At 38.5% G+C, this 16,754-nt stretch overlaps 1 protein-coding gene across 1 annotated transcript in view; it reads left to right on the top strand.

Annotated features, from left to right (window-relative positions):
- Positions 1-16,754, top strand: part of LOC143398309 (antigen WC1.1-like) — a 61,573-nt gene that overhangs the window by 31,558 nt on the left and 13,261 nt on the right. Inside the window, exons 9-13 of the mRNA XM_077109256.1 lie at positions 9,112-9,420; positions 9,512-9,829; positions 12,069-12,161; positions 12,239-12,553; positions 13,612-13,926. Of these exons, the coding sequence (XP_076965371.1) occupies positions 9,112-9,420; positions 9,512-9,829; positions 12,069-12,161; positions 12,239-12,553; positions 13,612-13,926 (1,350 nt within the window). The remainder of the gene's footprint in view (positions 1-9,111; positions 9,421-9,511; positions 9,830-12,068; positions 12,162-12,238; positions 12,554-13,611; positions 13,927-16,754) is intronic.

Below are 16,754 nucleotides of genomic sequence, written 5' to 3'. Positions count from 1 at the left end.
AAGGTATTGAGGTCCAAACCAAAGGAATGACCAATCTATTCAACGAAATAATACGAGAAAACTTCCCAGACTTGAAGAATGAGACAGAATCCCAAATCCTAGAAGCCTACAGGACGCCGAATGTGCAAAATCATAAGAGAGCCACACCTAGACACATTATAATGAAGATGCCCAACATACAGAATAAGGAGAGAATTTTAAAAGCTACAAGAGAAAGGAAGCAGATTACATTTAGGGGTAAACCGATCAGGATAACAGCTGATCTTTCAACACAGACTCTGAAAGCTAGAAGATCCTGGAATAACATATTTCAAACGTTGAAAGAAAAGGGGTTCCAACCAAGAATTGTGTATCCCGCGAAATTAAGCTTCAGGATGGAAGATGAAATTAAAACCTTCCATGATAAACAAAAGTTAAAAGAATTTGCAGCTAGAAAACCAGCTCTTCAAAACATCCTCGGCAAAATATTACAGGAAGAGGAAATGGAAAATATCAATGAAAACCAACAGCGGGAGGTAGTACAGTAAAGGTGGGGGGGAATAATCAAAGAGGAAAACAAACCATGTTTAGTAACATAAATAAACAAATATGGCTGGAAGAACAAACCATATCTCAATAATAACTCTAAATGTTAATGGCTTAAACTCACCAATTAAGAGACACAGGCTAGCAGAATGGATCACTAAACAAGACCCAACAATATGCTGCCTTCAGGAGACACATCTGATAGGAAAAGACATACATAGACTGAAGGTGAAAGGTTGGGAAAAATCATATCACTCATATGGACTTCGCAAACAAGCAGGAGTGTCCATACTCATTTCAAATAAAATAGATTTCAAGCCAAAGTTAATCAAAAGGGATGAAGAGGGACACTACATACTTCTCAAGGGAACCATACACCAACAAGACATAACAATTATAAATATATATGCCCCAAACAATGGTGCAGCTATGTTCATCAAACAAACTCTTCTCAAGTTCAAGAGTCTAATAGACCACCATACAATAATCATGGGAGACTTCAACACACCTCTCTCACCACTGGACAGATCTTCCAAACAAAAGTTGAATAAGGAAACTATAGAGCTCAATAACACAATTAATAACCTAGACTTAATTGACATATATAGAATATACCACCCAACATCAAGCAGTTACACTTTTTTCTCAGCAGCACATGGATCCTTCTCAAAAATAGATCATATATTATGTCACAGGGCAACTATTAGACAATATAAAGGAGTAGAGATAATACCATGCATATTATCTGATCATAATGGAATGAAATTGAAAATCAACAATAAAAGAAGTAAGGAAAAATCATGCATCACTTGGAGAATGAACAATAGGTTACTGAATGATCAATGGGTTATAGAAGACATCAAGGAGGAAATTAAAAAATTCTTAGAGATAAATGAAAACACAGACACAACATATCGGAATCTATGGGACACATTGAAAGCAGTTCTAAGAGGAAAATTTATTGCTTGGAGTTCATTCCTTAAAAAAAGAAAAAACCAACAAATAAATGATCTAATACTTCAACTCAAAATCCTAGAAAAAGAAGAGCAAAAAAACAGCAAAAGAAGTAGAAGACAAGAAATAATTAAAATCAGAGCTGAAATTAATGAAATCGAAATGAAAGAAACAATTGAAAAAATTGACAAAACTAAAAGTTGGTTCTTTGAAAAAATAAATAAAATCGACAGACCCTTAGCCACGCTAACAAAGAGAAGAAGAGAGAGAACTCAAATTACCAGCATACGGGATGAAAAAGGCAATATCACAACAGACACTTCAGAAATACAGAAGATTATCAGAAATTATTTTGAATCCTTATACTCCAATAAAATAGAAGATAGTGAAGGCATCGATAAATTTCTTAAGTCATATGATTTGCCCAGATTGAGCCAAGAGGATATTGACAACCTAAACAGACCAATATCAATTGAGGAAATAGAAGATACCATCAAAAGACTACCAACTAAGAAAAGCCCAGGACCGGATGGGTATACAGCAGAGTTTTTCAAAACCTTTAAAGAGGAATTAACACCAATACTTTTCAAGCTATTTAAGGAAATAGAAAAAGAGGGAGAACTTCCAAATTCATTCTATGAGGCCAACATCACCCTGATTCCTAAACCAGACAAAGACACTTCAAAGAAAGAAAACTACAGACCAATATCTCTAATGAACCTAGATGCAAAAATCCTCAATAAACTTCTTGCGAACCGGATACAAAAACATATCAAAAAAATTGTGCACCATGATCAGGTAGGATTTATCCCTGGGATGCAAGGTTGGTTCAATATACGGAAATCAATAAATGTTATTCACCACATCAACAGGCTTAAAAATAAGAACCATATGGTCATCTCGATAGATGCGGAAAAAGCATTCGACAAAGTACAGCATCCCTTTATGTTCAAAACTCTAGAAAAACTAGGGATAACAGGAACATACCTCAACATTGTAAAAGCAATCTATGCTAAGCCTCAGGCTAGCATCATTCTGAATGGAGAAAAACTGAAGGCGTTCCCTCTAAAATCTGGAACAAGACAGGGATGCCCTCTCTCACCACTTCTGTTCAACATAGTTCTCGAATCACTGGCCAGAGCAATTAGACAGACGAAAGAAATTAAAGGCATAAAAATAGGAAAAGAAGAACTCAAATTATCACTATTTGCAGATGACATGATTCTATACCTAGCAGACCCAAAAGGGTCTACAAAGAAACTATTAGAGCTAATAAATGAATTCAGCAAAGTGGCAGGCTATAAGATCAACACGCATAAATCAAAGGCATTCCTGTATATCAGCAACAAATCCTCTGAAATGGAAATGAGGACAACCACCCCATTCACAATATCCTCAAAGAAAATAAAATACTTGGGAATCAACCTAACAAAAGAGGTGAAAGACTTATACAATGAAAACTACAGAACCCTAAAGAGAGAAATAGAAGAAGATCTTAGAAGATGGAAAAATATACCCTGTTCATGGATAGGTAGAAGTAACATCATCAAAATGGCGATATTACCAAAAGTTCTCTATAGGTTTAATGCAATGCCAATCAAAATCCCAACGGCATTTCTTGTAGAAATAGAGAAAGCAATCATGAAATTCATATGGAAAAATAAAAGACCCAGAATAGCAAAAACAATTCTAAGCAGGAAATGTGAATCAGGCGGCATAGCTATACCAGACTTCAAACTATACTACAGAGCAATAGTAACAAAAACAGCATGGTACTGGTACCAAAACAGGCAGGTGGACCAATGGTACAGAATAGAGGACACAGAAACCAATCCACAAAACTACAACTATCTTATATTTGATAAAGGGGCTAAAAGCATGAAATGGAAGAAGGATAGCATCTTCAACAAATGGTGTTGGGAAAACTGGAAATCCATATGCAACAAAATGAAACTGAATCCCTTTCTCTCGCCATGCACAAAAGTTAACTCAAAGTGGATCAAGGAACTTGATATCAAATCAGAGACATGGCGTCTGATAGAAGAAAAAGTTGGCTATGATCTACATACTGTGGGGTCGGGCTCCAAATTCCTCAATAGGACACCCATAGCACAACAGTTAATAACTAGAATCAACAAATGGGACTTACTAAAACTAAAAAGTTTTTTCTCAGCAAAAGAAACAATAAGAGAGGTGAATAGGGAGCCTACGTCCTGGGAACAAATCTTTACTCCTCACACTTCAGACAGAGCCCTAATATCCAGAATATACAAAGAACTAAAAAAATTAGACAATGAGATAACGAATAACCCAATCAACAAATGGGCCAAGGACCTGAACAGAAATTTCTCAGAGGAGGACATACAATCAATCAACAAGTATATGAAAAAATGCTCACCATCTCTAGCAGTCAGAGAAATGCAAATCAAAACCACCCTAAGATACCATCTCACTCCAGTAAGATTGGCAGCCATTAGGAAGTCAAACAGCAACAAGTGCTGGCGAGGATGTGGAGAAAAGGGTACTCTTGTACATTGCTGGTGGGACTGCAAATTGGTGCGGCCAATTTGGAAAGCAGTATGGAGATTTCTTGGAAAGCTCGGAATGGAACCACCATTTGATCCAGCTATTCCACTACTCGGTCTATTCCCTAAAGACCTAAAAAGAGCACACTATAGGGACACTGCTACATCCATGTTCATAGCAGCACAATTCACAATAGCAAGACTGTGGAACCAACCTAGATGCCCTTCAATAGACGAATGGATAAAAAAAATGTGGCATTTATACACAATGGAGTATTACTCTGCATTAAGAAATGACAAAATCATAGAATTTGGAGGGAAATGGATGGCATTAGAGCAGATTATGCTAAGTGAAGCTAGCCAATCCCTTAAAAACAAATGCCAAATGTCTTCTTTGATATAAGGAGAGTTACTAAGAACAGAGTAGGGAAGAAGAGCATGAGAAGAAGATTAACATTAAACAGGGATGAGAGGTGGGAGGGAAAGGGAGAGAGAAGGGAAATTGCATGTAAATGGAAGGAGACCCTCAGGGGTATACAAAATTACATACAAGAGGAAGTGAGGGGAAAGGAGGGAAAATATAAGGGGGAGAAATGAATTACAGTAGAGGGGGTAGAGAGAGAAGAGGGGAGGGGAGGGGGGAGGGGGGATAGCGGAGGATGGGAAAGGCAGCAGAATACAACAGACTCCAGAATGGCAATATGTAAATCAATGTGCAACTGATGTGATTCTGCAATCTGTATATGGGGTAAAAATGGGAGTTCATATCCCACTTGAATCAAAGTGTGAATTATGATATATCAAAAACTATGTAATGTTTTGAACAACCTACAATAAAAATTAATTAAAAAAAAAAAAAAATTTACTATTTAGAGATTTACCTATAAATTAACACACATAACTACTTTTCAAAAGATAGACAAGAATGAGGCTTGCTTTTTTCAATTGAATTGAGTGTTCATATATGTATAGCATGTATAGCCAGAGATAATTTTTCATTGGGTTAGTAGGTGTATGGACACAGGGATGGGATTAAACACATCACAAGGGACTTTAGGAATTACCACAAAATTGCAATTCTCCTTTCCATATTCAGACATCATAATTATCAACTCATTGGCAGGAAGGGCCAGAGAACTTTGAGTTAAATGCTCTGAGTTACGGGTTTTCCTTCCATCATTACTATAATAGATTTTTCTCTACATTTCTTTCTTAAAGCAACATCTGTATAAATTAATATGTGGGAGCTGAATTTAGCGCTGTGCTGGCAGATCAGTGTTGGATGAAACAAAATATTAATGCATATTTATTGTATAAGATGTTATATAATTTAGGACTCAGATCAGGATGATTGTTCGGTGATCTCCCACAAAAAACACCACATTAACTGTAATTCACACACCAAACTGGCTTCATAAGAGACAATAAAGTAGGTGAGTGCATACTTATACATAGATTTTTTTAAAAAGGCACATTGAAAGAGGAAGGAAGATAAGATTTGCCCTTTCCCCAACCTGAGGGAGCCCAATATGAAGAGAAATGCATACTTTTTGGAGAATGGAAAGGGAATTAATCCCAAACCTTAGACTTGAAACCCAGTAATAGGCCTGCCACAGTGAAACCTGGGTACCAACAGAGCCCAACAACCCTGTCCCTATGCCAGTAACCTCACACTGAGACTCTGGAACTCTGTTGTGTTGGGCAGCAAAACTGTCTCCAACACCATTTCCTCCAACCTCTAGTAGAAGAGGGAAAAGCAAGACTCCAAGAATCAGGTAACAGTACTGGCACAGGACTTTGTCTTGGAGTTGAGTGCCAGACCAACCATGATCATATTCAGTAGGAATTAGAGGCCTCAAATGTAGAGCAGAGGTAACTGAGTAAGAACTGTGAGCTGGTGGAACAAACCCAAGAAGAGCCTGTAACACCTGTGGCTTGGTTGCAGGAGTCTAGAGCTTTGAGTTCACCTCAGCAGTAGGCAGCTCATAGCATTGAGGGCCTTGGTCCCTCCCCACTTCTGTGTTGCTTTGGCAGGCTGTGGCCTCAGTGTGTGAAATAACATTGTAGTGTTGGTGGGCACAGAACTTCCCACCTCATTCTTCCTCAACCCCTGGCAGCACAACATGGAGAGGGTTAAGTCTCTTTGTGAAGGTGAAAAGTTATTTGGGCAACTGTGACTGGAAGCCTTGGTTCTTATCTCTATATATTAGGGTACAGCTCTCAAAGATGAAAGATAAAGACTCTCAGGCATCAAGAGAAAAAAATATGAAATAACATATAAAAATGTCCCAATTCACCTGATGGCAGTGTTCTTAACAGTAAATATATAGCTCAGAAGTGAGTGCCATGAGATTTTCATAGAAATCAAGAAAAACCTACCAATCAAGAATATTGAATCCATAAAATATATCCTTTAGACATGAAGGAGGTAGAAAGACATTATCAGACATCCTGCTGCCCTAAATTACCATATGATACAGCAATACCAGTACTGATCATATGTCCAAAGAAGTGAAATCTGTGTGTTAAAGAGACATCTGTACTCCATGTTTATAGCAGCACTATATATTATAGCTAAGAAATGGAAATAACCTAAATGCCCATCAGCTGATCAATGGATAAATAAATGAAATACAATGGAATACTATTTAGTCATAAAATGAATTAAACATTTTCATTTGACGTAATATGCATGGGTCAGGAGATAACTAGGTTAAGTGAAATAAGTCAGGCAAAGAAAGACAAGTATCTTATAATCTCACCATATGTCAAATATAAAAGAGTTGACCTCATAGAGGTTGAGAGTAGAATTGTATTACCATAGACTAGAGAATGTAGGGAATGGGAATGAAAGGCAACAGACTGATTGATGACTAATGGGTTTTACTTAAATAGGAACAAAAAGTTCTGGTGCACTGTGGCACAGGAGGGTGGCTTCAGAAAACAATAAGGAACTACATTTCAAAAACCTAAAAAAAAAGCTTTTTGGAAGCTTTCAAGAAAAGAAATGAAAAGATTTGAGGAGACAAAGAAATGCATATATACATGCATCAGCACATTAATTAATGCAATTTATATGTACACTATGTCAGTAGATATCAGTTAGTATAAATTTACTTAGATAAAAATGAAGGAAAATATAAAGATGATTAGATATAGGAAAAATTATATTGTTTATATGTAACAGAAATAATAATGCAAGAAGAGTATATTGTCAAATAAATTTGATAAGAATGAGACAGGAAGACAAATAGAATTTTCCAAAGAAGACAGAGGAAGCTTACAGTATGTGGGGGATTACCTTCAAAGGTTGATAAAGAGCACATAAGGATTATTTCAGCAGCATTTAAGACCCTGGTGCAGGAAGGGCAATCTGTGTACATTGTGTGAATTCAGTATACCCCTCCTGTACAAAAGGAGAAAAATGATTTTCAAGAGTGACTCAAAGTTGAGGTATTAGACAAAGTCAGAATAGAAAAAGAAAAGGTCCCTTGGATGATACTTTCATAAGAAACTTGAAACATGCCCAGGGGAGCAATGTGTCTATGGAGCTAAAAATAGGACAAAGATATGTATGACTATAATTTTTAATTTACTCCAGTGAGAAAAAATTATATGAATCAATAGATTTCTGCAGATGCATTTTTTTCTTTCTTTTTCCACCCAATGGTTCACAAACTTCAAATGGCTTAAAACTGGGTTTCTCCCCACTGGATGAAAAGCTCTGCAAAGATAATGGCATTATTTTATTTAAATATATATACCCAGCACCTAAAAACACATCTGGAACATGACAGATTCTGACAACATGCTAGTGTTGTGAATAACAAAACAGGGAAGCAGACTCTCAATATCGTCTTTATATACCTCTTTCCAATATCAGGACTAGGGAGAAAGTTCAGATTGTGTCTCCTTTGAAGACCTCTCTGCTGCATTTTTATCCTTTCCTGATTGGAGGCATTTTTTATCCATACTCAGTAAATTCCATTTTGATGACTTACTTTGAAAAGAAAAATTACTGAACATGTTGTTTTCCAGAGAAAGGATTTTCTTCTTCAGGATACCAACCTACTATTACATTACAATTGCATATCTGTAGTCAGATGCCTACCCAAAGATCTGAACTGATACTCAAAATCACTTCCTGATCAACTTCAATAGATGTCTAATGGCTTCTTCCAACTCTACATATTAGTAACAGAATGATCCATTGAAACAAAACAAAAAGGCAAATATGCATGCTCAAATCTCTTCACAACCTCTAGTCCTACTTCTTTTGGGGGTGGGTACTAGGGATTGAACTCAAGGGCACTCAATAACTGAGCAACATCCCCAACACATTTTTTTTGTATTTTATTTAGAAGGTAGCAGACTGATCAATGAGTTATTTAGCACCTTGCCATTGCTATGGCTGCTTTGAACTCAAGATCCGTGGCCTTAGTTTCCCTACCTACTGGGATTATAGGCCTATGCCACCTCACCCAGCTGATCCTACTTCTAAATTCTCTTTCTGTCTTCCTTAATGGGAAGAATGGTGTAAAGAACCCAGATTATCTTAGTCATCATAACCTACTTTTCATCTCTGTCTCACACTATTTTGTGGGCTCTTTTCTCATATCTAAATGAGAAATTAATGTAAATTGTCATTTTTGGTTACATTTTGAATTTTTTCATTCTTTAACAAGTTTTAACTTAGTTGAAATTATTACCTGTGAACTGGAAATTTCTGAGGATAAAATAGAAAAAAAATTAATTCTAGTCTTTTTTTACACTGAGTTCAAATTCAGGGAATAAATATAGGGTTTATTAAAAAGGAGGTAGACTGACACAGACAGACACAGAGTTAAATATATTGTAATACATAGAATAATATATCCATATTATATACACAATATATATTGTATATAACTTCTGGACTCAGCCATTTAGAACTGACCTTACAAATTCCTCCTCCTAAAGTTGTCTTCAGACACTTGCTCATGCAATCTCCATTCTGACGCCATTGAATTCATTCCTGGGAAAAGAAAAGATTTTACAGTTTTCCTGTGACATATAGCTCCCAATTCCAAACCTAGATACTCATTGTACTGATTATGTTCTTCCACAGGATTTTTGCATTTGGATGGAGGAGGTGGACCTTGCTCTGGGCGAGTGGAGGTGAATTCTGGAGGAGGATGGACTCCAGTACCTTATGGGAATTTCACATTACCCACTGCTCAGGTCATCTGTGCAGAGCTGGGGTGTGGCAAGGCAGCATCTTTTCTCTTGGACCTGCCCCTCAGAGAGGACAGTGATCAGGTCTGGGCTGAAGAGTTCCAGTGCAAGGGATGGGAGCCTGAGCTCTGGTTCTGCCCCAGAGTGCCCTGTCCTGCAGGCAGCTGCCAACACAAAGGGGCTGTGCAAGTTCTCTGCTCAGGTGAGACTCACAGCAGGACTTTAACCATCTTGCACACTCTGATGTGGTAACAAATGTGAAATGTTACTAAAATCCTGTCTTCTCCTGCCAGAGTACACAGAAGTCAGGCTCATGAAAAATGGCAGCTCTCAGTGTGAGGGTCAAGTGGAGATGAAGACCTCTGGAGGCTGGAGAACACTCTGTGCCTCCCACTGGAATATGGCCAATGCCAATGTTGTTTGCCGTCAGCTGGGCTGTGGGGTCGCCATATCCACCCCAAAGGGAGCATACTTTGTGGAAGGAGGAGATGAGATCTGGAGAGACCGATTCCACTGCTCAGGGTCTGAGTCCTTCCTGTGGAATTGCCCTGTGACTGCCCTGGGTGTTCCTGCCTGTGCCCATGGAAACACAGCCTCTGTGGTCTGCTCAGGTAAGAGAGGGCAGGGCTGGCTGGTACTCAGTTTTCTCATTGAGTGACATGTCTCTGAGAGCAGACAGCATGGAGAGCAGAATAGAAATATGAGATATGCCTTGGTGAAATATGATTCTTCTTGGTGATCATTTATCTTTCAGACCCTGTCAAGGGTTATTCAGAGGAATTTTTTTGATTGATAAAGTCTACAGGTTTATTATTCCCTATATAGCTGAGCAGACAGATAAACAGAGTAAGATAAAGAACACACAAATACCATCTGCAACATTTTCTCAAGTCTTAAACTTTTGCTACCACATTTGCTTCAAACATTTATCATTATTATTTTTATATGTTCTTACTAGCTATACATGATAATGTATTTTGATATATTATACATATCTGGAATATAAATTCTCATTCCTCAGGTTGTACATGATGTAGAGTTCCAACAGTCATATAATCATAATTGCACTTACGGTGATAATGTCTGATTCACTCTACTATCCTTCCTACCTTATACAACTTCCCTTCTCTTCACTTCCCTCTGTATTATCCAAAGTAACTCTATTCTTTCCTAGCACCCACACACCTTATTGTGAATAAGTATCTGCATATCAGAGAAAATATTTGTCCTTTGGTTTTGTGGGATTGGTGCATTTCACTTGGCACAGTAGTCACCAGTTCTATCTTTTACTGGCAGATTCCATAATTTTATTCTTCTTTATGGCTGAGTAATATTCCAATGTGTACATATACCATATTTTCTTTAGCCATTCATCTGCTGAAGGACATCTAGGTTGCTTCCATAGCTTACCTATTGTGAATTGAGCTGCTATAAAGATGTAGCTATAGCATACTGATTTTTAGTCCTTCACGTGTATGGTGAGTAATGGGATAACTAAGTTAAATTGTCCTTCCATTACAAGTTTCCTGATGAATCTCTATACCACTTTGCATAATGGTTGCACAAATTTGCAGTCCCACTCATATTTTATGATTGTATCTTTCCCTACCATATCCTTGCCAATATTTATTGTTGTATTCTTGATAATTGCCATTCCAACTGAAGAAACGAGATCCCCATGCAGTTTTAATTTGCCTGACTCTAACTACTAGAAATGTTGATAATTTTCTTATATATTGAACAATTGTATTTATTCTTCTGTGAAGTGTCTGTTCAGTACCTTAGCCCATTTATCTATTGGGTTATTTGGGGTGGTGTTAAATTTCTGAGATCTTTATATACCCTGGAGATTAATGCAGGTGACAATGATTTTCTACTAATCTGTTGGCTCTCTCTACATATTCTTGATTGTTTCCTTTGCTGTAAAGAAGCTTTTAAATTTGAATCCATCCTATTTGTCATTTTTTGATTTTACTTCTTGCATTTAGGAGTCTTGTTAAGGAAGTCAGTTTATAAACTGACGTGGTGGAGATTTGGAACTACATTTACTTCTATTATTTAGCTCTCGACTTTTTAACTCTCAAATTTTTATTAGATTTTTGTGATCATTTCTCTGCCAAGATGCACATCATGCCATTTAATAGACCATTTAATCATGATTATATAAATTTCCTATAAAAACACCAATACTAATATATGAAAATCTTTCCCATTTTTTTCTTATTTTTCCTCTTTGTTCTCTATTAAATTCTATTTCATGTGGTATTTTGGATCAACATTATTTTGAGAAACTATACAAAACCTTCAGAGAGGTACTTTATTTAAGGTAGATCACGTTACACACACAAAAAAATTGAAGTTTTAAGAAACTGGGAACCATTCCTGTGACAAAAATTCTTTCAGTTGACAAAATATGATACAACTTTCCTGGTTGTTTAACATGATTCCTCTTTTTTGGTCCAACCTAAATTATATTTGTGTATGACCAAATCAGTCTGTCAAACATGCTTAGATTTTCAGTCTCAGCTTCTAGCTTTAAATTAGCAAATGCCTTCAGGAAAAAATAGATGATCCCAATTTTTACTATTCTCTTTACTGGACTCCTAAAGGCTAGCTGTCCCTGGAGCTCTGCAGCGCTCTCAAGAGGAACTAACATATTCCACTTTTCTAAAGTCACTCTTGAGTGCTTCACATAAAGCACAAAAGTTTCATAGTCAGAAACAGAAATCTCCATTAGGAGAACAGTTCTGAAGATATAAAATTACTGATTTTGTCCTATAGCTGTCAGATGCCATCACTAGATTATTATGTACCTTAATTAAGTTTCCTGCTCTCTACTCCCAGGTGTAGGTAGCCAGATCCAGCTGCTGCCCCAGTGCAATGACTCCTGGTCTGACCCAGCAGGCTATGCAGCCTCAGAGGGCCACACTGCCAACTGCTCAGGTGAGCAAGGCCCCCAGCACCAGAGCCTTCCCATTCCCTGTGTGAATGCCCACTGACATGACCCTGTCTCTCCTCAGACAGCAGACAGCTCCGCCTGGTGGACGGGGGCAGTCGCTGTGCAGGGAGAGTGGAGATCCTGCAGCAGGGCTCCTGGGGCTCCATCTGTGATGACAGCTGGGACCTGAGAGATGCCCACGTGGTGTGCAGACAGCTGGGCTGTGGAGTGGCCCTGGAGGCCACCATCTCTGCTCACTTTGGAGAGGGATCAGGGCCCATCTGGCTGGATGAGCTGAACTGCACAGGAGAGGAGGCCCATGTGTGGCAGTGCCCTTCCCAGGGCTGGGGGCAGCACAACTGCAGGCACAAGGAGGATGCGGGGGTCATCTGCTCAGGTCTGTGGGGCACACTGTGCACAGGTGGGAGAAAATGAGGAGGGTGTGCAGGATGGTATCTGAGCTTTAGGGCAGAGGAGGGGAAATTGGTCTCAGTGTGGATGGGGAGGAGGCTCATCCCACGGTGCCTGTCCCTCTAGCAGAAAAGATGAGGCGCTTCCATTTTCTGCTGCAACAGCTGAGCTTCTGCTCCTTCCTTCTCATCCCTGCCTCCTGACATTCATTCTCTTTAGTGTCTACTTGACTGTAGACCTCATGCTTCAGTTACTGTGTGTGCAACATCCTGAGACCCCATTGTATTAGTTTCCTATTGCTGTTATAATAAGTTGCCAGAGTTAATGGCTTAAGACAGCATGAGTTTAGGTCTGACCCCAGTTCACCTGAGATGTAAACAAGGTGTCAGTGAGCTACATTCAGCTGAGGCTCTGGGAAGACTCATTTCCTTACTTTTTCCAGCATCTAAAAGTTACCTGTATTTCCCTTCCTTATTCAAGTCAACCACCTTTTATACTTCTGACCATTTTTCATCTTTACATCTCTTTTTGACCAGGGTCAGAAACCATTATCTGCTTGTAAGAATACAGATCTAAATATGTGGTTAGATTGAGCTCATATGGTTAATCCAGGATAATCTAAAATAATTTCATCATTAAAAAATCCTCATATTGATCTTGTTTGCAGGCACTCTTTACCTCACAAGATAATCTATTCACAAAGCTCCAGGATCAGGAACTGACATATCTGGGACTTCACTCTTCTGCCACCTCACTGTCCCTACCCTCTTTCCCAAGGTCTGTCATATATTTAGTCAAGTAGCTTTTCCTCCCTCCCTTCAAGAGCCCCACTTCAGTTTTCCTGACTGTTAATTTTCCACTACACCATTGTCATAGAAAGAGACATACAAGTTATCAAAACAGGTAAAAGGATAAAAGTTTTGTCTTTCCACCTGGTGGGCATTTCATCAGAAAAGTTAGCAATAAGCACTGCCTAAGGGAAAGAAAAAACAGCACTAAACGTTAAATACTCACTGTGCGCTGTTTCCCTCCTCTTGGTTTCAGAGTTCCTGGCCCTCAGGTTGGTGAGCGAGGACCAGGAGTGTGCTGGGTGGCTGGAGGTTTTCTACAACAACACCTGGGGCAGTGTCTGCCACAGCCCCATGGAAGCTGTGACCTTGTCGGTGATCTGCAGACAGCTTGACTGTGGGGACAGTGGGATTCTCAACTCTTCTGTTCCTCTCAGAGAAGATTCTAGGCCTCGTTGGGTGGATAGAATCCAGTGTAGGAAAACGGACACCTCTCTCTGGCAGTGTCCTTCTGACCCCTGGAAACGGAGATCTTGCTCTGCAAAGGAGGAAGCTTATATCATGTGTTCAGGTGATTTACTCCCTATTCCTGTGTCCTCACTCTGTAAGTTGTTAGAGAAATTTCATACTTTCAAACCAGAAGAATGAGTTCAAATAAGTCTATGAGGCACAAGTTTGAATAGAGAATTTTAGCCTCAATTTACAATCTTGTTTCGATGACAGAATTAAGTAAACCTGTTATTACACTTATGTGAAAAATGCCATGGATATTAAATTGAGCATGTAGAAGCATGAACTTACCCTCTAAAAAAATGTCTTGAACTTACCCTCTAAAAAAATGTCTAAGCAGATGGCTAGTGCAGTCTTAGGCTATAATAATTACTCTGCATTTCCATAATAGAGTGAGAAATTTGACCTCACTTACATAAATCACTTGCTATGTCCTGTCAATTACTATTTTTCTTAATCCTCCTTAGTTTTTTTTTCACATGTAATGCAAGTTAAACCACTCAGCAATCTGTTCATAGATATTATGGTGATCATTTAATCCAGATGTGGAAATTAACATTAGGAGTAAGCACTTCATTCACCCCATAGTATACTCAAGAGAGTGAGGGACAACTTGGGGTAATCAGTACTAGTGGGTTATCTTTGAGATCATGGTCTTTTGCTCTGAAATCCATCAACATCAGTCAGACAAACTATAAGCTCAGATTGTTGATGATAAGTAATTGAGTGAATTACATCCAGAAACTTAATATGAGGCATGAGGAGGAAAGACAAGAATAACATACTCTCTGTGTCCTCATGAAGTTTACCCTCTAGCATGACGATACACACCAGCCATAAATGTGTGTCATGAAGAAGTGGAAAGTGCTATGGAAATGGGTAATTTGAGGAAAAGAGAAGTCATATTTAGGTTGAGACCAATGAAGGAAGTAGTTGTCAAATGAAGAAAGTAATAAGAGCTTTTGTTCAGTGTAAATACTGAAGTATGAAAACTCTGGTGACCTTGAGGGACTGATAAAATCCCATCATGAGCAGAGTAGGAAGAAGCTGGGGAGAGTGATGCCTGATTAACTGGATGGATAAGAAGAGTTCAGATCCTTTCCAAGGCACGGTCCCAATACCAATTTTGTTGAAAAGTTGTTTGTTAATCTTTTCCTCTGCCACATTATGGGGAATTACTGTGAGATGAGGGTCCTAGTCGCCCCTTATTTTCTTCTTGAATTCATCTCCTCACAGTCTTGTGGTCTTGTTTGATACTACCTCCTCTGAGTCTTTATCCATATGCTACTGCAAATGAACCACTTCGTCTGCCTCTCAGAAAACATTCTATGGGGTTTGTTGGAAATTGGAGGCTATTGTCTTCCAATTTCATAAGACCTATAATGTGTGCTTCAGTTTTATATTTTGATACAAACCTGGCTGTCCTCTGAAAATAATGATATCATTTGAGGGTCTGCTCTTCTCTTTCAAAAGGATATTTCTGGGTCAAATCTTAGAATAAACATATTCCTGTTTTCCTTTGTTATTTTCCATAATTTCTTCTCTTTTCTCTCCATGTCCATCTACATGAAATTTGCCCGTCAGATGGCACCAGCTACCACTACGATTGGTGCCACTCTCCAACCTGGTCACACCCTCTCATCCAGGAAAGCTGCAGTACCAGGCTCACCAGGCTCCTCTGTCTTCTGTTCCTGGTGCTGCCAGAATCCTTGAATACAACTGAGATAATACCCTGGCCTCTTTATTCCTGACTTTCTACCTTAAAAGCTCCACTTACATCCCATCTCCCTGTATGTCCACACTATTGTCCATCACTAACTGTCCAGCTTGAGATATTTTTTGTATTGTTCCTTCTCTGACTGTTGCTTCTTCTGCTTATGGGACTATCATGATGCTCCTTTTCCAGATATTTCATCCTCAGGCAGATTCCAAGTGTTTTCCCTTATCAGTTTTTCATTCTTCCACTCTCCTCAGTATTGCACATGTTCTTGTTACCCTGGTTAGACAACATGATGCCCCATTATTATCTTCCCCCTTCAAGTACACTCAATTCCCTGGTTTCTTCTTTATATGTCAATGAGAAGAATAGTTGAGTCAAATACGTAACTCTTTGCTGCCTGCACTGGAATTGGCAAGAACTGATGAATCATGGACAAGTACTGTATCTTGTTATAATGTGAAATTACCCTGCTAGTCTCTTTGAATTTGTGATCCAATCTCTGATGGATCCTCCCCACTGGCCCCATATTGTAGTATGCTTCTCTCACATGTGCTCTTGCCCTCTCTCTAACATGACATTTTACAAATTCCCTGATCTCCCTCATTTCTGTTTAAACTACATCATACACATAAATGATGATCTTCCCTCAAACTTCACTGGAAATTGAAACTCTCAGCTGTCTATCTTATTTTTTTTATTTTCTAATTTATTGATTATTATTCTGTCTTAGAGTCTTGCAAATTTTTTCTTCAATATCTAAATTTTAGACTCTGTATTCTTCCTTAGCTCTTTTCCATCCCTTTTCTCATTGAGGTCCATGGCCTTAGATGATATTATTCCACCCACAGCTCCCAATATAAACCTCCATTTCTGACCTTTGCCCTTAAATTCATTTCATTGCTAATGGATACTCTCGCTTGCAAATATAATGGACAGCTCAAATTTAGTTTTCAAAATAGAGTATTTTATTCCACCCCTTTAAGCCCTGCCTCCAACTTTTTCTCCCTGTTTTATTCCCTTCCCAGTTAATGCCACTGTTATTACCCAGTTACTTATTCTCAGTCTACATTCATGTCTTAATGTCTTCATTTTACTCTCTCTCCAATTCCAATGTAATAGCAAGTTCTATGCCTCTACCAGCAAATACATCTTAAATCCTTCTTCTCCAA

The sequence above is a fragment of the Callospermophilus lateralis genome, chromosome 4, assembly GCF_048772815.1.
Source record: "Callospermophilus lateralis isolate mCalLat2 chromosome 4, mCalLat2.hap1, whole genome shotgun sequence".
Taxonomy (NCBI): domain Eukaryota; kingdom Metazoa; phylum Chordata; class Mammalia; order Rodentia; family Sciuridae; genus Callospermophilus; species Callospermophilus lateralis.
This window is presented reverse-complemented; position numbering and strand designations above follow the sequence as displayed.